This window comes from Elephas maximus, chromosome 13 (genome assembly GCF_024166365.1).
Source record: "Elephas maximus indicus isolate mEleMax1 chromosome 13, mEleMax1 primary haplotype, whole genome shotgun sequence".
Lineage (NCBI taxonomy): Eukaryota > Metazoa > Chordata > Mammalia > Proboscidea > Elephantidae > Elephas > Elephas maximus.
In genome coordinates, this window is record NC_064831.1 from 76,051,818 (window position 1) to 76,076,434 (window position 24,617).

Below are 24,617 nucleotides of genomic sequence, written 5' to 3' on the forward strand. Positions count from 1 at the left end.
GAGAAACTGCCAAACTGTTTTCCAAAGCAGCTGCTTGATTTTATATTCACCAGCAATGTATTTCTCCACATCCTCGCCGATACCTGTTATTGTCTGTTTTTTTTTTGTTTAATTATTATCGCTATCCTCATGGGTGTGAAGTGGTATTTCACTGTGGTTTTGATTTGCATTTCCCTAATGACTAAAAATTTTTAGTTAATGACTAATAGTGTTGAGCACTTTTGCATGTGTTTATTGGTCATTTGTATATCATCTTTGGAGAAGCGTCTAGTCAAATCCTTTGCTCAATGAAGGATTTTTGTTGAGGTGTAGGAGTTCTTTATATTTTCTAGATTTTAGTCCCTTCTCATGTATGTGACTGGCAAATATTTTCTCCCAATCTGCGGGCTGTCTTTTTACTTTCTTGATGGTGTCCTTTGGACACAGAACTTTTTAATTTTGAGGAAGTCCAATTTATCTATTTTTTCTTTTGTTGTTTGTACTTTTGGCGTCAATCTAAGAAACCGTTGCCTAATCCAAGGCCACAAAGATTTACGCCTATGCTTTCTTCTGAGAGTTTAACAGTTTTAGCTCTTACGTTTTAAACCTTTGATCCACTTTGCATTATTTAGTATACATGGTGTGAAGTAGGGACACATGCATTTTTGTAATAGCATTCTCTATACTTGACTGTTTGCACCATTTCATAACTTCAAAAAATAAAAGGAAAGAAGAGAACCATTGAATATATGTTGCCATTTACTAATAAACAGATTTATTAGTAAAAAGGACTGAGATCTATCCAATCATGGACTAGACTTCAATTGGAAGATACCAGAATGCAAACAATAGATTAGGAGGCTGTTGACTTAAAAAAAAAAATTCTGACATTAAGCATTAGTAAGTCATATATTGTATCTAAGCCTCACTTTCTCTGTTTATACAATGGCCACAACAGTACCTGTTTTATCTGCTTCCAGGGCTTTAGGATCAAAAGAGCTGGTAACTAAATAAAACATCCTTTACAAACTTTGAAATGCCCCAGCATTACACTTTGTGATACATCTTAACTGTTACTCTCTGGTCCCTAGAATTTATAGAATGTTCTTTGGTTATAAGCAACACAGTTAAGATGTGAGTCACGAAGGTCAAGAGAAGACAGTGGTCCACAAGACTGTTGTAAAGGCTGTGCCGGTGTTACTCACCTGCCCTTGATTTGTCTATGAAGCAGCCTTTTGGAGATTTGCTTATGTTCTGGAGTCTCTGCCACACTCTTAGTCAGCAGTTTATGATAATCTAAAATGTAAAAACAATATAACCTTATTAAGAAGCAGCAAGGCAAAAGTAGCAGTGAACTTGTATATGGCTAATTTTTAGTTGGGGTGGATCTTAACGGTCTTTAGGCTAACATCTAACCATAGGACTCAGTATAACACAATACAACAGGTTGGCAGCACTATTAAGAGATTGAAAAACCATATGAACCAATGTATAATATTGTAAAATTATTATCTAATAAGCAATTCTGAAAAAAAAAAAGTTGCTTTTATTAGGACTAACACATTCATCAATTTAGTTGGTTGTTCTTATATTTATGATTAAAGGCAATAAGCAGTTGCTGTTTTTTGTAGGGTCGATTCCAACTCTTGGCGACCCCATGTGTGTCAGAGTAGAGCTGTGTTCCACAGGGTTTTTAATGGCTGGTTTTTCGTAAGTGGATTGAACAGGGCTTTCTTTTGAGGCACATCTGGGTGGACTTGACCCTCCAAACTTTTGGTTAGCAACCAAGCACATCCACCAGTAGTACCACTTGAGGACTCGTCACACACATTAGGAGGGTTATAATAAAAAAGACAGACAATACAGGTGTTGGGGAGGACGAGGAGAAAATGCAACCCTCATATATTGATGGTAAGAATATAAAATGATGCAGTTGCTTTGAAAAACAGTTTGGCAATTCCTCAAAAAGTTAAACATGGAGTTACCATAAAAAAACAAAAAACTACAAAACCAAACCCACTGCCGTCTTTAGTCGATTCCGACTCATACCAGCCCTATAGGGCAGAGTAGAACTGCCCCATAGAGTTTCCAAGGAGCACCTGGTGGATTTGAACTGCTGACCTTTTGGTTAGCAGCCATAGCATTTAGCCACCATGCCACCAGGTTTTCCAGAGTTACCATATGTGGCCCAATTTGTGGCCCATCGTTTCCAGCTTCTTTCACTTAGCATAATGCTTTCCAAGTTCATCCACGTTACAGCATGTATCATTCCTTTTTGTGGTATGATAACTCTCCCCAGCAATTCCGCTTCTAGGTATATACCCAACAGAATTAAAAACGTATTTCCACACAAGGTCTCGTATACAGGTGTTCATAGAAGCATTATTCAAAAAATGGGGAAGCAATCCAAATATCCATCAGTTGGTAAATGAATAACCAAAATATGATACATCCATACAAAGGAATATTAGTTCACCATAAAAAGGAATGATACATGGTATAACGTGGATGAACTCTGAAAGCATTATGCTAAGTGAAAAAAGCTAGAGACAGCAGGCCACGTATTATATGATTCCATGTATATAAAATGTCTAAAATGAGCAAATACATAGACGCAGAAAGTAGACTTTGGAAACATGCTAAGTAAAAGAAGCCAGTAACAAAGGACCACATATTGCATGATTCCATTAATATGAAATGCTCACAACAGGCAAATCCACAGAAACAGAAAGTAGATTGGTGGTCGCCTACAGCCTGGAGAGTTGGGGAAATAGGGAGTGACTGCTAATGGTTACAGGGGTGAGGAAAATGTTCTGGAATTAGACAGTGGTAATGGTTGCACAAGTTTGTGAATATACTAAAAACGACTGAATCGTATACCTTAAAGGGGTGAACTTTATGGTATATAGTTCTATCTCAATTTTTTTAAAAAGAAAGTACAAAAACAAAAAATACTAAAAAAACAATTGCTCATAACAAAAAATTTGAAACTATGCTTTGTCTACTTTTGTTTTATTAAATAGACGCAAGAAATTAAAAAAAAAATTGGAATCCGGTTCAAAGAATAACAATACAATAAAACCCATAATCTGTACCCATCACCACCTTAAGAACTAGGTCACCTGAATGTCTTCCTCTTTCCTTTCCTTCACTGTATATAACCTTCCATGCCAACCACCAACCATCTACTTACTATTTCTCCCAAAACCCCATATGCATTCCCCCACCTCATACATGTTGATTGCCACACAGAATGTCCATCTTGCTCTATTCTCTATTCTCTATGCTCTTAGTCTTTCTTAAGAACTTAAGGCCTAGCTCTTCCATGAAACTTTCTCTGAGAACCCTAGGCCAGTAGTTCTCAACTGAGAATGATTTTGCCCCCCAGAGGACATTTAGCTATGTCTGGAGACACTTTTGGCTGTTACAACAGTAGAGATTTAAGGGAACGTGTTATGGCATCTAATGAGTAAAGGGCAGGGATACTGGTAAACATCCTACAATGTACAACAATAATTACAAAAACAAAAAACAACCTGTTGCTGTCAAGTCAATTCCAACTCACAGTGACCCTATAGGACAGGGTAGAACTGCCCCATAGGGATTCCAAGGTTGTAATCTTCAAGATGGCCTGCGGAGTGCCTAGTGGGTTTGAACTGCCGATCTTTTGGTTAGCAGCCAACTGCTTAACCACTGTGCCACCAAAAAACCTCCACCAAACCCATTGCCTTCAAGTCGATTTGAACTCATAGCAACACTATAGGGCAGAGTAAAACTGCCCCATAGGGTTTCCAAGGAGTGGCTGGTGGATTTGAAATGCTGACCTCTTGGTTAATACCTGAGCTCTTTAACCACTGTTGCACCAGGCCTTCAGGGCTCCTCAAAAATGATCCAGCCCAAAATGTCAATAGTGCCGAGGTTAAGAAATATCTGCCCTAGGTCTTAGTGATTAATCTTTCCTCTGAACTTCCAGTGGTTCCCAAATGTGGCTGTGCTTCAGAATTACCTATAAAGCTTTTAAAAAACAGACCGCTGGTTTTACCCTAAGACCCAGTGAGTCAGAATCTCTGAAGACAGACTTGAAATCTGTATTTTTTAAAAAGTTCCCTGGGTGTCATGGGATTAGTTTACTGTGTTTGAAGGCACAGGACCACAGTCTTGTGAGACAACTTGGTCGATTGGCATAACTTAGTTCTTAAAGTTTATGTTCTACATCCTAGTCTGGTGAGTAGGATCTGGGGTCTTAAAAGCTTGCAAGCAGCTGTCTAAGATACAACTATTGGTCTCTATTTTTCTGGAGCAAAAGAGAAAGAAGGAAACCAAGGACTCAAAGAAGAAACTACTCTGCGGGACTAATAGCCCACACGAACTACAGCTTCATCTATCCTGAGACAAAGAGAACTAGATGGTGCCCGGCTACCACTATATTGACCGTTCTGATCAAGTATACAATATATGGTCCTGGATAGAATTGGAGAAAAATATATGACAAAACTCAAATTCTTTTTTTTTTTTAATTGTACCTTAGCTGAAGGTTTACATAACAAACTAGCTTCTCATTAAACAGTACACATATTGTTTTATGACATTGGTTAACAACCCATGACATGTCAGCACTCTCCCTTCTTGACCTTGGTTTCCTATTACCAGCTTTCCTGTCCCCTCCTGCCTTCTAGTCCTTGCCCCTGGGCTGGTCTGTTCATTTAGTCTCATTTTATTTTATGGGCCTATCTAATCTTTGCCTAACGGGTGAACCTTAGGAGTGCCTTCATTACTGATCTAAAAGTGTGTCTGGGGACCATACTCTGTAAGTTTCTCCAGTCCCTGTCAGACCAGTAAATCTCATCTTTTTTTTTTTGAGTTAGAATTTTGTTCTATATTTTTCTCCAGCTCTGTCTGGGACCCTCTATTGTGATTCCTGTGAAAGCAGTCAGTGGTGGGAGCCGGGTACCATCTAGTTGTACTGGACTCAGTCTGATGGAGGCCATGGTAGTTGTGGTCCATTAGTCTTTTGGACTAATCTTTTTCTTGTGTCTTTAGTTTTCTTCATTTTCCCTTGTTCCCGAAGGGGTGAGACCAGTGGAGATGGCTGCTCACAGGCTTTTAAGACCCTAGATGCTACTCACCAAAAAACTCCAAATTCTTAAAAAAAAAAAAAAGGCCAGACTTACTGGACCAGTAGAGACAGAGGCACCCGAGAGACTGTTGCCCTGAGATACGCTTTAAACCTGGAACTGAAACCACTGCCAGAGTTCACCTTTCAGTTAAATAACAGATTGGCTCATGAAATAAACAATATCACCCGTGAGTTCTGTGCCCTTAAAAAAAAAAAGCAACTACATAAGACCAAACAATCAACATTTACACTAAGCAAAGATGAGAAGGTAAGGGAGGGGGGGAAGGAGGGCAGGGAATCTAGTTTTATGGAAACAGAACAACCAAAAGGGAAATGATGAGAATGTTGACACACTGTGAAAAATGTAACCAATGTCACTGAACAAAATTGTTAAATGGGAACCTAAATTGCTGTGTAAACTTTCACCAAAAACACAAGAAAACATTAAAAAAAAAAAAATTCCCCAGGTGATTCTGGTGTTTAGCTAAGCGTATGGGAACCACTGATTCTCTCAACTGATACTGAGTATTTTACTTCATATTGTTCTTTATTTTCTCAAATACATCTTCTCTCGGCAAGTTCCTTTAAGGGAGGACTGTATTTTAAAACTTTGTATCTTCAACATTGAGCATTGTAACCAACACACATTAGGCAACTAGACGAAAATGTTTTATTTGTATTATGACATGACAGTTTCCGTTTTCTAATTTGTTCACACAGGAAATAAGTATTCCATTTCACTCAAATTGATCAATGAAATTGCCCCCCCCCCAAAAAATAATAATACTTAAAGCTTCCTGGAAGACCCAGATGCCCCTAGCCTGACAGGTGATAAGGGGCAAGACCAATCCCCTGCAGGATAAAGGGCAGTCTGAGTCCAGAGGCCCGGCAGATCTAAAAGGCTCACTGGAGGTGTTCTGCATATTCTGCCTGGCAAGAAGGGCCACTCTCAAGTGAAAGAGAACTGAAAAGCTTTGGACTTCCATCTTGTGTCAGACTGGAGTCAGGAAAGAGAGATAAGAGACAGGCTGTAAGAAGTCTGTCCTCACATATTGGCTGTCCAGATGTTTCCTCAGTATTTATTACACGTTATTTCCCCATAGTGATTAGCAGTAAAATCCTTGAACTGAAAAAGTCCCACATGCTCGCCTGTAGGAGGAGCTAGAAAGGGCAACTGGGAGATACCAGGATGAAGTCTGCATCCAAGCTTGGAGGGAGAGAGCCCCAAGTGTAACATTACCTGGTGGCAACGACAGAGGAGAGAGAAAAGCAGACTGATGCTTAATGAGCTTCTGCAAACAAAGAGTCTGGGGACTGGTTTGGGCCCAGAAACCCCTTCTCTTGGTTCCCCTAAATGCAGTACCTTTGGTCTTCTTGAAGTTGGCAGGTTTATGCTCCAGACCCTCCATAGCTGACACAGAATGGCTTCGGGGCAACCCCCGCTTTAGCGGTCTCTTTGAAGGAGAAAGCATTTCCTGGTTGAAGAGATTTCTTCGAACTTTGGTCACTTCTGAAATCATTTAAAAAATGCCAGATATTATCACTAGCAAATGCCATATCTGAAACAGAAAAGCTACTTAAGGAAACTATTCCAGAAATTGACTGCTGTATTCACATTTACTAATAGGTATTTCCTTAAATATTATACTCCCATGGTGCATTAAAACTATTTCCCTTTCAAATTTAATTTAAACCCAACTTTTCAGGAACTCACGGAAGGCCCACATCACTTACAGCTTTACTCATTGTTAAGTGGTCATATCCTTAAGTAAGAATTTGGCTCATGTGGGTCATGGTACTTTTAACAGATCCCAGTGTTACGATTATTCTTCTCACCTTAAACCTTTTGGCTGCCTGGTTTTCAGCTTACCCTCAAGTCTATAACCTGTTCCTTTTAATTCCATAGGCTTCATTCTTTTATTATAATTATTTTACTAATTTTCTCAGTTATTTTTAATTCCATTCCTGACTCCAAAGTATCAGTAGTTCTATGATCATCTAGACCTAAAGTTAGGAAACACAGCTGAAGAGTCAAGAAAGACTTGACAAGCTAGCAGGGCAGCATCTTAAACAAGATGGCCTAATGGAAGCTACTCAAAAATTCACCACAGGTCAATTCTTCTATGAGCAACTCATTTAAATAAAAAGCAAATAAACCAGGATCCACAAACTGGGAAGAGCCCCTGTGTTTACTCATCGATGACATAAACGTCAATGTAAATGACACCGATAATGCACCTCGAAGCTTCAAAAAATGTTTCTCCATCTCCATTATAAGAGACTCTGTTACCTGGATGCCATATTTGATTTGTTACTTTCTCTTTTTTCTCCCAACCTTTTTTTTAAATGTAATATCTACAGAAAATTATAAAGAATAAACATACATCCTTCATCAAAATTCACTAGCTGTTAACATTTGCCCCCACCTCTCTCTTTACACATACACAATTTTTTCCTTGAACCATTTGAGGGTAAGTTGCAGACATCATAACTCTTCGCTCCCCTATATATCTTTGAAGAACAAGGACATTCTCCTACATAACCATAACGCCGATATTATACCAAAAAATTTCTAACACTGATGCAATATTATTTACCATACAATCCATATTCAAATTTCTCTAGTTGCCCCAATAATACCCTTTACAACTTCCCCACCCCGAAATTTAGAATCCAGGCAAGGATCACGTAAAACACTTCATCGCATGCTTAAACACTTTTTACATAAATTCCTCTGCTTAAGCCTTTCATTTAAAACAGTTCCTCTGACTTTTTTGCTTTTTTGTCTTTCAGGGCTTTTTTTTTTGGACTTCAGGCCAGTTATTTTATATAACGCAGCAATTTGAGGCCACGTGAATACCTTGTTTCCTTTGGGCATGGTATTTGGACATATTTTCCAACCAACAATTGTACGAAACTGTAATTTATAGCTGTATGCAGTTGCTTAAACACATGCAACCAAAATAAATTTATCATTATGGTGAATAAGTCTTTACATGAAGTCAACGAAGAATACCTTGCACTGAATCTTTCCGTGCGAGCAGAGGCTGCTGAAGAGTAGAGTGAGAGTTCTCCTGAAATGTGAAGGAAATCCAATAAGAAAAAATTTAATGGCATTCATTTAAAATAAAGTGAATAAAAAATCCCATGAAATCCTTTGACCCTTGCAGTTCCACTTGTAGGAATCTGTAATAGAAATAGTCATAAAATGCACAAAAATAAATATAGGTTACAAAGATACTATACTCGCGGCTATATTGTTATAAAAAAATATTATAAAATATATATTGTTATAAAAAAATATCGTTATAGTACGAGCAAATTGCAGAGTAAGTAATAGGTTAACCATTTTTTAGTTAAAACAAAAAACTGTGTGTATATATATATGTGTGTGTGTTTAAGAGATATGTTCACGCCTGCTTACATATGTTGGTATATACAGAAAGAGGTTTGGGAAGGTACATGATAAACTGTTATCAGTGATTACGTCTGAGAACAGATGGAGAGGTACACTCTCTAACATTTAACTTAATATGATTTCAATTTTTACATGATGATTATGTATATCTTTTATAATTAAAAAAACAAGGGAAAGCCCATATAATTAATTAAAGGGTAGCTTATGGGGCATTGGTGGTTCAGTAGGAGAATTCTCTCCTTCCATGAAAGAGACCTGGGTTCCATTCCCAGCCAATGCACCTCAGGCACAGCCACCACCCATCTGTCAGTGGAGCTTTCAGATTAAGATGGACTAGGAAGAAAGGCCTGGTGGCCTACTTTCGAAAAGCAGCCAATGAAAACCCTATGGAGTTAACCTATATTAATTCTTCAGAGCACTCGGATTTATTCTATAAAAACTCGACATCTGGTCCTTTCAGTTAACAGTGGTCACTTCTCTGTGGTACTGACTTTGACATGAGAAAAACACTCTTTTTTTAACCAAAATTAAACCCTGATCTCAGTAAATCTGGTTAAGAAGTAAACTGTTTTGTTAAATCTAAAACAAAAGCTCCAAAGATTAGTGCTAACAGGATGGCAAACTGCTGTAAAATCTAGGGAGAAGGAGGTCTAACACCTACTGCCTGTCCACTTTTGGATTTCACGCTCTCCAGTCAGGATTCCGAGATAAATAAGATTACATCTTACCCACAGGTAAGGTGTTCTAAGGAAGAGAACATTACTAACTCTTTAAAAGAAATCCCACCTCCAGTTTCAAAGGACAGCTATAAATGCCTAGAAACACAGCAAACCACTGCTGTAATATTAGATTACCACTTCTAGCAGATTTTTACAGTTCAAAAGTTTCAATGTATTCTTAGTCTCTCTTCTTTCCTTAGCAAGACATTAATTCCACCTACTAAATAGATTCCAGCTGGGGATTTCTGGTAACCAACAAAACCCTCAAATTCTTACACCTAATAACCACTGAAAAACAATTACCACCTGGCTTTGTGACAGTCTTTTTTTTTTTTGGTCCACTTGTTACTGAAGTAAAATATACATAATGAAAAGTACTTTTTGGTATGCGGCCAAAGTCCTATTATGATGGTACATCCAATTTCAATGACCTTTTGCTTACTTTAGTTATTATTTTATGAATTTTTCTTATTTATTAAAATAAATTTTTAAATAATTTGTTCACACAACTTTTATTTGCTGTTCTGGTTAATCCCTTAACAAATTTGTATTTCTTTATTCCTTGGATTACATTTTTATACACAGTCATAAAAAATATTTAATTTTATTTCTGCATCCTCCCATGTTCATTCCATAAAAGTAGAGACACTGCTTTTCATTCTTATTTATTGTATATACTCAATCCAGAATGAACAATTTCACTCTTGGAGATTACTCACGTTTTTTGCTGCTCTCTTGGATACTTTGGGAATTTCAATTTGTCGAAGATTCTGGGAAACCTCTGCAATGCTTTTATGTCTGATTAATGCATTTTTCCTTTTGTAAACAGAAAGATATAGTCAGAGAAACACTAGAGAGATGTTACAAGTAGTTAAATTGGAATGGAACTAGAGTCAAAAAGAAAACAAAGCCTGTTATCTCGGGGTTGGCCTAAATTTATAGCTCCCCAGAATTTCCAAAAGAAACTACCATATTTTTACACAAATAATGGACGCCTTCTAGGTTTGCTTGCCAACCGCTCCCTTCCCCAGCAAGATATTTTTGTAAGTAAATTCAACTAGTTATAAACAATGAAAAATTCATTGTTAAGCTCGACTAGTTATGAACAATGAAATTCAACGAGTTATGAACAATGAAAACACTAAGGAAAATTAAACCCTAAGTATACCCACTGGACAGTCACGAAGGGCTTTGTGGACTATCAAATAAATACTATATATTCCCTGGATAATATAAAGAGTGTCAGATGTTCATCGTTAGTTCAGAATGCCAGTCTTTGACTTCAGACAAATACCCACACACCCATTGCCGTCGAGTCAATTTCAACTCATAGCAACCGTATAGCACAGAGTAGAACTGCCCCATAGGGTTTCCAAGGAGCAGCTGGTGGATTCAAACTGCCGACCTTTTGGTTAGCAGCCTGAGGTCTTAACCACTGCGCCATCAGGGCCCCTCAGACATAAAGGCAACTATTATTAATTCAATAAATTATAAGGACAAAGACAACTGCACTGTGGTTAAACACGTCCTTTGTCAGATCTATAACTAACAGCGCAAGTAACTCCTTTGATGCCTACTTCCTCTTTTTGGCTGATCTGGTACGAAGCTCCTCCAGCTGGTCGGATTCAGTGCCACCTGCCACCGATCTCTGAGCACTTGATAAAAGAGGCACAGAAAGATCTGGTGATTTGCTCTCCTGCGTCATGGAGTCGTCACTGAAAAAATCTGTCGGAAGGACACCAGCCAGCTTCTGAGGAATCACAAACCCTAGGCTGTTGTAAAGATTTCCAAGTGTCTTTGGGATGGAGTCAATATACCTAAGAGAAAGAATGGTTAAATGTGGAACTGACAGTCACCATTTCTCCCTCTCTACCCCTCTCTCACCCATCATGAGAAATAGTCCTTATGATTCCATAATTCTAAGACAATATCATATGTAGCTCCTGGTAATATAATTTTAAAGTTAGTAGCCATCAAACTTACAATCCCAAAATTTCCTCCAGAAATTCTGCTAGGTATGCTGAGTCCTCAGTTAAACACACCATGCGCAGCAAATCGGTCACCTGAAGGAGAGTACAGAGAATTACCATATGCCCTCTGCAGGGAAGTGAAAAGCACTTAGGGCACATTCCCAATGCTCTAAACCAGAGACTTGCCTCCTCCACTACTTGTTCTGTGTCATCTGTACTTTCCTGCATTAAAGGGCATTGTAGACACATCTCCAAACGAAGAAATACCTGAAGCTGGCACCTTAGAGAAAAAAATACTTGGTCATATCTACTTTGAATTCCACTTAACGCATTCACTGAAAGCTCCTTTCTTAAGCACGGATCTATGTATATAAGAAATGACAACCAAAAAAGAGAAGAGCCATTGCTTTCTCTAAATTACCAACATGGTTATTACCAACCCAAACCAAACGCACTGCCATTGAGTCGATTCTGACTCATAGCAACCCTATAGGACAGAGTAGAACTGCCCCATAGGGTTTCCAAGGAGTACCTGGTGGATTTAAACTGCCGACCTTTTGGTTAGCAGCCCTTAACCACCATGCCACCAGGGTTTCCACAACATGGTTATTAGGTGACTCAAACTGCGTATTAGAACGTCATAAAGAATCAATACAAAAACATCTTCAAGCAACTGGCAATCTTTAAATTAATACAAGCAAATGTTGCAGCTTTGTTTTGTAATAATGGTAAAAAAAAAAAAAAAAAAAAATAGTAGTTACTTACTCTCTGACTTTGGCTTCCTTATCCAGTTTCTTTCCCAGATTCTGTCGAAGAGTTTTACTGGTTTTTAAGAGGTTATCTTTTATTTGATTCAAGCTGTCCATCTAAAAAATAAAAAATTATTACATTGGAGAATGTTAAGCCACTATCATTATTTTTAAGAAGCCCTGGTGGCACAACGGTTAAGCACTCGGCTGGTAATCGAAAGGTTGGCAATTCAAACGCACCCTGCCAGTCTGTGGGAGAAAGACCTGGCAATCTTGTTCCACAAAGATATAGCCAAGGAAACCTTATGGGGCAGTTCTACTCTGTCACATGAAGTCACTATGATGAGTTGGAATGAACTCCACAGCACATACCAATAACAACAACGTTATTTTTAATTTCTTTCACAGATAATACCTAATACCCTTTCAAAGTAGGGAAGCACATTCCTTTACAAATTTTCCCCTTCCTTCATTTAAATGAAAAATAGTGAAATAAACATTCTTCTCTTACATCTTTAAAAAGAACATGGTAAATAAGTACTTGAGAACTGATGGCCATAGATACAGCAAGTTGGCAGATTTGAACTCTCTTAAAAGGAAGGTTCCACGAAGTGAGTGATTAAGAAGTACAAGCACTGTAAATAACTACTATTCATTACAGAGGAGTCCAGTTTTCACTATGAATAAAGTAACAATAACATGGTCTAAAACAGTGGTTTGCGACACTTCCTGTACATTGACTCATCTAAGAAGCTTTTTAAAAGTATAGATGCCCAGACCCCAACCCCTAAAAATCTATTTTGTTGGTCTGGAGGGAGCCCACTAATTAGCATTTTTAAAAAATGCTCTAGGTGATTCTAAAATGTACCAAGGGTTAAAACCATAGGTTTAATCCATGCAGCTAACATGCAGCTCAGGTAAGGGTGGAGCCTTCATTACATGGAAGTACATGTAATTATCACCCTGTCGCCTCCTTTCCTTGATTTCTGCCTCACCAGTTCAATACGTCCTACTCGCAAGATCTGGAATTGTGCTTATTACCTTTCCGTATTATCATTTTTTAATCATGCACCTCATAACAGACATTTTCAGAGACATATAAAGCAAACCCACCAACAGCCAGCCACCCATCACACCTACAACAAGCAACAGCATCTCAGCTCTCTTACTTCTAGTTCCTTGGTGCCTTTGGATGTCAGGAGTGCTTTAAATGTTGAGATCATGTGCTGAGCACATGAATACAATGAGATTTCTCCAGTGGCCACAGTCTTTTGGTAATTTTCATGTATGTAAGACAGCAGCTCCGCCTCAGTTTTAAAATCTGTGGAGAAAAAAGTTGAATTACCACATCCAGCCCAAGTCTTTATATTGTTGAATCCAGAAGTTGTCAAATGGAGGAGATTTTGCCTCCTAGGGGACCTCTGGCAATGTCTGGATTATCATGACTGGTGGGATGGGATACTTCTGGCATCTAGTGGGTAGAGGCCAAGGATACTCCTAAACATACTACAGTGCACAGGAAAGCCCCACAACAAAGAATTACTTGTTCCAAAATATCAGTAGTGCCTAGGTTCAGAAACCCTGTTTGCAGAGATAGTGATTAAGATTTTGAAAATCAAGTATGTGTGTTAAAAATTTAAAGGTAGCCACTAACGGAAACGGAATAAATTATATAACTTCCAAATGTAGCAGAAAAGAAAAAGAGGAATAGAGAAAACTTGATTAACTCCATAAAACAAACCAAACCTGTTGTCGTCAAGTTGATTTCGACTCATAGCAACCCTATAGGACAGATTAGAACTGCCCCATAGAGTTTCCAAGGAGTGCCTGGTGGATTTGAACTACCGACCTTTTGGTTAGCAGTGTAGCTCTTAACCACTACGCCACCAAGGTTTCCAATTAGAATGCAAAAAAGAAAAAACCCAAAGCTACTGCCGTCCAGTCCATTCTGATTCATAGCGACCCTATAGGACAGAGTAGAACCGCCCCATAGAGTTTCCAAGGAGCGCCTGGAGGATTTGAACTGCTGACCTATTGGTTAGCAGCCATAGCACTTAACCAATTAGAATGCAGGAAAAGAAAAAAAGGAAAAAGCATGATAAACAGAAAGCACAAAATGAGAGGCTCTAAATACACCCAGATTTATCGGTAATCATAATAACTATAAACAGGCTAAACTTGCTGGTTAAAAGATGGAAAGTCAAATTGGATTAAAGAAAAAAAAAGATTTATGCTGTTTAAAAGATACACCCAAAACGTGACAAACAAATGTTGAAAATACATGAGCAAAAAAAGTTATACTAGGCAAACACTAAAAAAAAAAAAAAATGCTGGTGTAGTTAAAATATGAACGCCAAAATAGACTTTAAGACATAGTTATTAGGACTAAATAAACAGGGTTATTGCTCATTGAAAAAAGACAGTCATGAGGAAGATATAAACAATTCTGAACCTGCATAAACTTAACAAGAAAGCCTCAAAATATATGACACAAACATTGGTAGAAATTATAAGGGAATTTTGAAAAATCTACATCATGGGTCCCTGTAACACTATTATCTCAGTTATAGATAAAAGAAGCAAGAAATCTGTAAGAACGTTCAATATTCAAACAGTAATAAACCTGATACAAGGTACCTAATAATTAGAGAACATACATTATTTAGCCCCTATGGAACATGTACAAAACTCAACCTCATAACTTGGTGTAAATCAAGTCTCGGCAAATACCAACAGAAAATGCACATTATGTTCAAGAACAAATAGAATAGTAACAAAATTTGACCATGTATAAGGCCATAAAGACAGTTTCAGCAACTACCAAAGTATCAATCTTACAGACACATTCTCCAAGCACAGTCCAACAATATTAAAAACTAATTACAAAAATAAAAACAATCTATTATGTTACGGACGAAGGAACCCTGGTGGCGCAGTTGTTAGGTACTTGCTGCTAACCGAAAGGTCAGCGATTCAAACCCACCAGACACTCTGTGGGAGAAAGATGTGGCCGTTGGCTTCCCTAAAGATTACAGCCTCAGAAACCCTGTGGGGCAGTTCTACCCTGTCCTGTAGGGCCACTATGAGTCAGAATCAACTCAATGGCAATGGGTTTGGTCGTGGGTATGTTACGAATGCCAGAAAATATTTAGAACTAAGTATCAATGAAAATAGAAAATAACAAACTTGCATAATGCAGCTAAATTTATACTTAAGGGGAAATTTACAGACTTGCACGATAATTTTGGTAAAGAAGAAAAATTAAAAACTAATTAGCCAAGAATCTGACACAAGAAGTATAACCAAAGAGTGAATCCAAAAACTAAAGAGGGAAAGTAATAATAAAGATAAGGGTCAAAATGAATAAAACAGAAAACAAAGAAACAACAGAAATATTAGGAACAAAAGATCTTTCTTTGAAGAGGCAAATTAAATAAGCTATTTATTGTGTAGCAAGATAAAAAGACAGAAATAAATATTAGAAATGAAAAAGATATAGCAAAAATTAAAAATATTGAGGTAATGATAAACAGAGAAAAGATTGAAGTTGTCAAGGATTTCATTTTACTTGGATCCCCAATCAACATCCATGGAAGCAGCAGTCGAGAAATCAAATGACACATTGCATTGGGCAAATCTGCTGCAAAAGACCTCTTTGAAGTGTTAAAAAGGGAAGATACCACTTTGAGGACCAAGGTGTGTCTGACCAAAGCCATGGTATTTTCAATTGTCTCACATGCATGTGAAAGCCGGAAAATGAATAAGGAAGACCGAAGAATTGACGCCTTTGAATTACGGTGTTGGCGAAGAATACCGAATGTACCATGGACTGCCAGAAGAACGAACAAATCTGTCTTACAAGAAGCACAGCCAGAATGCTCCTTAGAAGGGAAGATGATGAGACTTCGTCTTATGTACTTTGGACATGTTATCAGGAGAGATCAGTCCTTGGAGAAGTGCATTTTGCTTGGTAAAGTAGAGGGTCAGAGAAAAAGAGGAAGACATTCAATGAGATAGATTGACACAGTGGCTGCAACAATGGGCTAAAACAACTCAACGACTGTGAGGATGGGCAGTGGTTTCATTCTGTTGTACATAGGGTTGCTATGGGTTGGAACTGACTCATCAGCATCTAACAACAAGTGGTAAGGTCAAGGTTCATTTCCTGCAAACAGGGTATCCAGTTGTTCCAGCACTATGTTGAAAGACAACTCTTCGCCCATTGAATTACTGTGGCATCTTTGTCAGAAATCAGTTTGTCACTGCTGTGCAGGTATATTTCTAGACAGAATGGAATTAGAAATGACATTCCTACCACATTGTCCTGAGTACTGTGAAAGCTTTGCTCTGCCTTGCGTATATCATCCGCATTCTCACATATTTTTACTAGTACATTAATGATGCTCTGTCTCACTCAAACTCATTAGCCTCTATAGATCTAGGATTTCTATTTCCTGTGGAAAAAGTAAATCTTTAAAGGAGTAGAAAACTTTCACTCTAGAACTTCCTAAGAACTCATAGGTAAGAACTCATATCATGTGATTACTACCTGAAGTTCATAACCGATTGTCATAATCATCCCAGAGAGGGCTGATACTGGCACCATGACTGAAGGGTGTATCCTTAAGAATAAGAAACATACCCTAATTCAACCTATTAAAAAAAAAAAAAAGGAGGAAAGGAAAAAGAATAGGAAAACAAAAGCTCCTGAACTAAAGTCACCTGTCCAACTTGGGAAGACCTTGATAACCTATCCTTAGCTTACTCATGAACCTTGCCCTCTTTCTTCATTCCCAAGTGTAAAACTTCTTTAATCACTTGTCTTATGGCCAAGCCATGGCTCTTCTTTATTGTGATTTTGCTTATGCTGATCCCCCACCTGGAACATTTTTCTTTTACCCTCTGACCATCTAAACTTTGCTAACTCTTCAAAGTCTGGCCAGGGCTCCAATGGGTCCTTTGAAGCCTCCTCAGCCTCTTCCAGCCTGAGACTAACTTTCCCTTTCTCGCCAACTGATCATGTCTTTTGTTTTAGACTCTTGGCTCTCCTGTGATAATAGTTTCTTTTTGTGGCAGGATCATAAACCTAGTAAGACAAAATCTTCTTATTTATTGTACGTCCCATAACACACTTTTGAGCAGGCAGTAGATACTAATTGAGGGATATGATTACAAATGATAAAAACATGAGGTGTTAAAAAAGTAAGAATGGGCTTAGACACAAAATTCTATGGAATGGAGGAATACCTTTTGGTTTAGAACTTCTTAATGTTCTTCCTCTGTCTTCTGATTTATCTACTGTTCTTCCACCAGCTGTCTTTTGGATCCCTTTCTCCCCAGCTGTGTCTGGACTGCCATCTGGCTGTAACTTCTGAGCCTTTACGTTGAACCTTGCAACATTCAACATCTTTAAGGAACGGCACATGGTATTCATCTTCTGCCTGACTGGAGTACGCGGGACACCCCCTACCAAAATGACATTCACAGGAAGAAAGGTAAAATAACTTCTACTTCTGTGAAAACGAGAACTACTTTAATTCAGAATGTTGTGAAAGGATATTTAAATGAAATATATCCCTTTGCTGTGGGGACCATGGTTTCGGGGAACATCTAGCTCAGTTGGCAAAACATAGTTTATAAAAAAAAAAGTTCTACATTCTACTTTGGTGAATAGCGTCTGGGGTCTTAAAAGCCTGTGAGCGGCCATCTAAGATACTCCACTGGTGTCACCCCTTCTAGAGCAAGGGAGAATGAAGAAAAACTAAAGATACAAGGGCAAGATTAGTCCAATGGACTAATGGACCACATCTCCCATGGCCTCTACTAGACTGAGTCTAATACAACTAGATGGTACCAGGCTATCACCATTGACTACTCTGACAGGGATCACAATAGAGGGTCCCAGACTGACCTGGAGAAAAATGGAGAACAAAATTCTAACTCACACACACAAAAAAAAGACCGGACTCGCTGGCCTGACAGAGGCTGGAGAAACCCCAAGAGTATGGCCCCCGGACACCCTTTTAGCAAAGTAATTAAGTCACTCCGGAGGTTTACTCTTCAGCCAAAGGTTAGACAGGCCCATAAAACAAACAAGACTAAAGGGCACACCAGCCCAGGGGCAAGGACTAGAAGGCAGAAGGGGACAGGAAAGCTGGTAATAGGAAACCCAAGGTCGAGAATGGAGAGTGTTGACATGTTGTGGAGTTGTTAACCAATGTCATAAAACAATATGTGTAACTAACTGTTCAATGAGAAATTAGTTTGCTCTGTAAACCTTTATCTACAGTATAATTAAAAAAAAAAAAAGGAAATATATCCCTTGGTACCGATCTGAATTAGGTAGTTCTTGCATCTCTTTCTATCCATAACGCTTTTTTTAACTGACGTTTAAGAATTATACATCTTAATGTAACTAGATGATTTTTATGTAAGGCAAATTCAAAACAGACTCATTTTGATGCTACCTAATGGTCACAGGATTGTAATGAAAACTCTTGTGAAGGACAATTTAGAAAAAAAAAGAAAAGAATTTAGCAATCTGAATCTAGAGCCAGTTTTTCATACTCTTTAACACAGTAACTTGTTTCAGGAAACTTACGTTAAGAAAATCACTCAAATACAAAATTATATGTATGATATACACTGTAGTATTATTAATAATGAAAAAATTGAAAACTAAATGTGCAAAAAGCCGAGGATTTTGTAAATTTTGTTAAGCAATGAGGTGGAATAATAAGTAACAAGGCAAGGTAGCACATTAAACAAATATTTAGAAGCAGAATACAAAGTTGTATTTAAATTTCTTTTATAACTAAAAATGAAAATGGTTTATTCATTAGGAAGGTAGGATAATGGATGATTCCTTATCAATATCATACCTATGTATTATTTTCAAATCTGAAATACGAGAATTTGCCCTTTTTTATTCAGTATTTTCAAACTCATTTCGGGGAAATGTACAGTGTCGAAATTTAAAAAAGTACAGTGCATACGTTTTCTTTTACTGTCTTCCTGACTGGCTGCTGCAGGCTCTTCACGAGATTTTCTTTGGTAGAACTCGGAGAGGCGACGTGTTAATTCGTTTCCAGTTTTGTCTTCTTTATCAGTTGAGGCAGCCTGTAGTAACCTGTGGACAAGTTAAGATGTGTAGTATGAAGCCAAAATTCTGATTTTCCAAAATGCTTTAAAAACAAACATGATGACAACAAATCCTCTAACCTTTGCAAAGCTAATCAAAAGATGTCCCCATAAGGTGCCTTCCAAAATATATTTTCTCAGTAGGGAAAATGTTCTTCTCATTTCTAATTTGAACATAGTCAGCAACAAAAGCTACCTTACTCACAAAACCATTACTCGTTACACACAGTACTGAATTTTATTAATAAAATTCTTCATGTCCTGGGGTACACATCTAATTATGGCAACTATTTTCACTTATTTCCAGTTATATTTTGTTTCCATACGTTAAAAATCTAGAGTACAAGATGATGTAATACAGCATAATGTATATGGCAATGAATTCTGAATTGTAGTATGCTAGTTTGCATTGTAAACTAACTTGGAATTGTCGAGAAGGGGAGGAAGTAGGACAGGTAGGATGATTGATTATTAAGTGCTTTTCCATCTAGAGCTAAATTATCAGTCACTAAGGAAATTCTGAAAATGGCACAGCTTTCAAAATTTATTATTTGTATTTCAGTATTTTCCATTACCTGGTATCACCTGCTTTAAAGGTAGGAAAAAGTTATGGTGACGTTAGCTCAACAAATACTACAGGTCAGGATATATGTTAGGGATATCAGCTTCACACACGCAGCTTGTCTGAAGTAGATTAGTACTACGTGTTCTGGCATTTCGTTTAGCCGTGGGAGGGTTTGTCTGGGGTTTTTTTTTTTTTCTTTTGTTAATTTTTAAAATTACGAAACTTTCAAATAGCAAATTATAAAATGCAATATTAAAAAGGCAAGTATGCAGTGCCCACCAAGATTAAATACCTGTTAACAGGTATTCTTAGAAGCTCTGTATTAACTCAGATACTAATCCTTTGTTGGTTGTATGGATTGCAGATATTCAAGTCTATAGCTTGTCTTTTTATTTTAACCACATAGAAATTTTAGGTAGTATAGTCCTATCTATCAATCTTTCCCTTTATCATTTGAATTTCTTGTCTGTTTAAGAAATATATCCCTAGCCTGATATTCTCCTCTTTTTTCTTCTAACAATTTTAAACTTTTGCTTTTCACATTAGGTTTTTAACCTATTAGGAATGTATTTCTGCATACGTGCAGGTAGAAATCTAGTTCTTGTCTCTTTTCATGTGGATATCGAATTGTCCGATGATCATTCATTGAATAGTCCAATAGCTTTATAGTAAATCTTGATGGCTCATGAGGGGAAATGCATCTATCTGTCTTGTTCTTGGCCCTTTATTCTTATCCTTCTTTTGCTACATTTATTCCCAGGTACCTTAATAACCATTGCTGATAACATAAATATACAATATCCTTTCATATAATCGTTTGTTGCTCACATATAGGAATACTATAGCGTAATGGTTAAGAGCTGGGCTGCTAACCAAAATGTTGGCAGTTGGAAGCCACCGGCCGCTCCTTGGAAATGCTATGGGGCAGTTCTACTCTGTCCTATAGGGTCGCTATGAGTTGGAATCGACTTGACAGCACATAACCATTTTGACTTTCTACTCTGACTTTTGTATTCATCATCATTGCTGAATTTTCTTGTATTCATCAACACTGCTGAATTTTCTTATCAGTGTAATCATTTATTGAATCTTTTGGATTTTCTATGAAGACAATTGCACCATCTTCAAATACTTCCATATTTATATCTCATTTCTTTTTCTTGTCTTACTGCATTAAACAGACCCTCCAATGTAAGGTTTTACAAAATAAAACCTTATTTTAAAGCAATAATGGCTGGCATTCTTGGCTCAGTCCTAACATTTAAAGGGAATGTCTCTCAGGTTTCACTTTTAAAATAACGTTTGCTGTGGCATTCTGGTGAATATTTTTTTTTTAGGTTAAAAAAGTTCTCTTTTGTTTCTAGATTGTAATAAACAATTAAAAATTGAAATAAAAAATATTTATTCCTAGACTATATTCTTTACAGGAGCAGATCAACAGGAGCTGCTGGTAGGTTCAAACCACCAACCTTTTGGTTAGCAGCTGAGCACTTAGCCATTGTACCACCAGGGCTCCTTAACATGTATAATAGCATTAAAAAACATGAAATACTTAGCAATAAACTTTTTAAAAATAATATATGATAGGCTTGTACACTGAAACCTACAAAACAGAGAGATATTAAAGAACACCTAAATAAAAGGAGAGATGTACCATGTTCATGGATCAGAAGACTCAATATTGTTAAGATGTCAGTTCTCTCCAAATTATCTATAGATTGAATGCACTCCCTGTCAAAATCCCAGCAGTATTTTTGGGGAAACTGACAAGCTGATTCTAAAATTTATATGGAAATACAAAGGATCTAGAATAGTCAAACCAATTCTGAAGAAAAAAAGGATAAAGTTGAGAGGACATATACCACCTGATTTTAAGACTTACTAATAAAAAAAGCTACAGTGCTTAAGACGATGTGATATTGGCATAAGGCAGTTCTGAAGACAATGTGCTATTAGCATAATGTCTAGACTCTATTTTGTCCAGAAATAGACCTGTACGATAGTGGTCAATTGATTTTCGACAAAGGTGTTACAGTAATTCAATGGGAAAAGGATTGTCTTTTAAGAAATGGTACTAAAACAATTAGATATCTCTATGGAAAAAAATAAACCTCCACCTTACCGCTTCATAATATTTTTAATTTCTGCTATATCTTTTTCATTTCTAATATTGTTTATTTGTGTTTTTTTAATTGCTTAGTCTTGCTATAGATTTCTCTATTTTCTTTGACTTTTCAAAGAGCCATCTTTTATTTCTGTCAATCTCTATTGTTTCTTTGCTTTTGATTTATTTCATTTCTATCCTTATCTTTATTACTACATTCCTTCTTTATTTTGGGGGTTCACTCTTCTGTACTACTTCTTGGGTTGGGCTCTTTGCTAATTAGTTTTTAATTTTTCTTCTTTACAAAAGCAGTAATTTATGTCTATAAATTTCCCTTTAAGGATAAATTTAGCTGCATTACACAAGTTTGCTATTTTCTATTTTCAATGATACTTAGTTTCAAATATTCTCTGATGTCTATAATATAAGGGAGTGATTTATTTTTGTAATTAGTTTTTAATATTTTTGGACTGCGCTTAGAGAATGTGGTTTGTTAAAAAAATGCAGATAACTGAGTTGATTTTAATAACCAATCCCAGAGAAATTTAAAAAAAGTTTTACCAGAATGATTCCATTAAATTTGAACTGGCACCACTGAGGTTAGAGAAAGGAAACCACTTCTCCACCACAGCTGCACTCCAGGGAATGGTGCGGCCAAGCTCCTGCTGGGCCCACTCTGGAACAGGAGGAGCTACAGGGAACAAAGGATCAGAGGCAGGAGAGGAAAAGAGGGATTAGAACCAAATCAGAGAATTCCAAGCACCTGTTCCTCCCCTGGACTGACTGCATTCCTCGGAAAGATGTACAGAGGCATCATTAACTATTTATCTGCACCACCAACTTCAGAGCCCATGTTGTCTATGAGAAATGCTATTCCAGAAATGTATAAACACACTTTTAAAGTCTTTGTTCTTGTTACTGGCAACACATCCTCTCATTTTCTGAAATGTTTCTCTAAATAGGTTATAAAAATATGTCGTTTTTCTATTCTTAAAAATGTATTCCTTAAACGTAGCTTTAGTACAGGAATAAACAATACACATTGCAACTAACCTGACAGTCATTAAAAGAATTATGACAGAATATTATGTACAAATGTATGGCAATAAATTGGATGACCTAGATAAAATGAGTACATTCTTAGAAGCACACAACCTACCCAAACTGACTCAAGAGGAAATAGAAAGTCTAAACAGACCCACAGCAAGTGAAGAGATCAAATCCGTGACCAAAAACCTCTCATCAAAAAAAGTCATGGACCAGATGGCTTCACTGGGGAATTCTACCAAACATTTAGAGAAGTACTGACACCAAAACTGTTTAAACTCTTCCAAAAGTTAGAGAAGGAACACTAATTCATTCTATGAGGCAAGCATAACCCTGATACCAAAATCAGACAAAGATACCACAAGAAAACTACAGGCCAGCATCTGTTATGAATATAGATGCAAAAATCCTCAACAAAATACTAGTAAACAGAATCCAACAGCATATTAAAAGAGTCATACACCATGACCAGGTGAGATTTATTCCAGGAATGCAGGCATGGTTCAACATTAGAAAATCAATCAACGTAATACACCACGTCAATAGAACAAAGGAAAAGAACCACACGATCATCTCTATGGATGCAGAAAAAGCATTTGATAAAATCTAACACCCTTTCTTGCTGACAACCCTAAAGAAGATTGGAATAGAAGAGAAATTCCTCAATATGATTCAGGGCATAATAAAAAGCCAACAGCCAACATTATGCTTAATAGAGAAAGACTGAGAGGTTTCCCTTGCAATTGGGAACAAGACAAGGGTGCCCACTCTCACCACTTCTGTTCAATATTGTATTAAAAGTCTAAGACAGAGCAATAAGACAAGAAAAATAAAAAGTATCCAGATTGGAAAAGAAGAAGTAAGACTATATTTGCAGATGATATGATCCTATATACAGAAAATCCCAAAGCATCCATAAGAAAACTTCTACAGCTAATAGAGGAATCTAAGAAAACTTCTACAGCTAATAGAGGAATTTAGCAAAGTTGCAGGGTACGAGGTCAACAAGCAAAAATGAGTTGGGTTTCTATACACCAGCAATGAGAAATCTGAAAGGGAAATGAGAGAAACAATTCCATTTACAATAGCAACTAAGAGAATAAAATACCTAGGAATAAATCTAACAAGAGACATGAAGGACTTATACAATGAAACTATAAAACACTGATGAAAGAGACAAAAGAAGACTTAAATAAATGGGAAGATGTTCCACGTTCACGGACTGAAAGACTTAATATTGTTAAGATGTCAATACTACCCAAAGTGATCTATACATTCAACGCAACTCTGATCAAAACCCCAACAGTCTTCTTTACAAAAATAAAAAAAACAACCCTCAACTTTATATGGAATGGCAAGAGGCCTCAAATAGCTTAAGTAATGTTGAAAGAGAAGAACAAAGTAGGAAGACTCATACTTCCAGATTTTAACAGCCTGGTACTAGTATAACAATAGACAGAGACTAATGAAATAGAATTGGGAGTCCAGAAATAAACCCACTTATATTGAGATGATCAAGTTATAGATTCTTTTTCAGTACAAGAATACAGAGATAAATAAAACACAAAGACAGCTCTGAAGGAAGTTTCCAGTGTAACGAGTCAAGTACAAAAGCAATGTCACAGAGGTATGTGCAATTGTTAGTGCACACTAACCATGTGGATAGACAAGGAAGGTCTCATGCAGGAAGCGGTATTTGGGCTGGGTACTGATGCACAAGGATGAACTCACCTGGATGGCACGTGAGGGGAACTGGACAATAAGCCAGCATGCTGATTTATATTCTGACAGAAACTATAGGCCAGGCTGG

General features: G+C 37.2%; 1 protein-coding gene across 1 annotated transcript in view; it reads right to left on the reverse strand.

Annotated features, from left to right (window-relative positions):
- The window catches only part of TICRR (TOPBP1 interacting checkpoint and replication regulator), a 52,855-nt gene that overhangs the window by 13,211 nt on the left and 15,027 nt on the right, over window positions 1–24,617 (reverse strand). The window contains exons 5-16 of the mRNA XM_049905972.1: window positions 22,322–22,451; window positions 18,947–19,080; window positions 17,199–17,417; window positions 13,121–13,272; window positions 11,968–12,068; window positions 11,389–11,482; window positions 11,216–11,295; window positions 10,810–11,049; window positions 9,952–10,048; window positions 8,112–8,169; window positions 6,459–6,605; window positions 1,185–1,275 (exon numbers count right to left, since the gene is read on the reverse strand). Coding sequence (XP_049761929.1) covers window positions 1,185–1,275; window positions 6,459–6,605; window positions 8,112–8,169; window positions 9,952–10,048; window positions 10,810–11,049; window positions 11,216–11,295; window positions 11,389–11,482; window positions 11,968–12,068; window positions 13,121–13,272; window positions 17,199–17,417; window positions 18,947–19,080; window positions 22,322–22,451 — 1,543 coding nt within the window. The remainder of the gene's footprint in view (window positions 1–1,184; window positions 1,276–6,458; window positions 6,606–8,111; window positions 8,170–9,951; window positions 10,049–10,809; window positions 11,050–11,215; window positions 11,296–11,388; window positions 11,483–11,967; window positions 12,069–13,120; window positions 13,273–17,198; window positions 17,418–18,946; window positions 19,081–22,321; window positions 22,452–24,617) is intronic.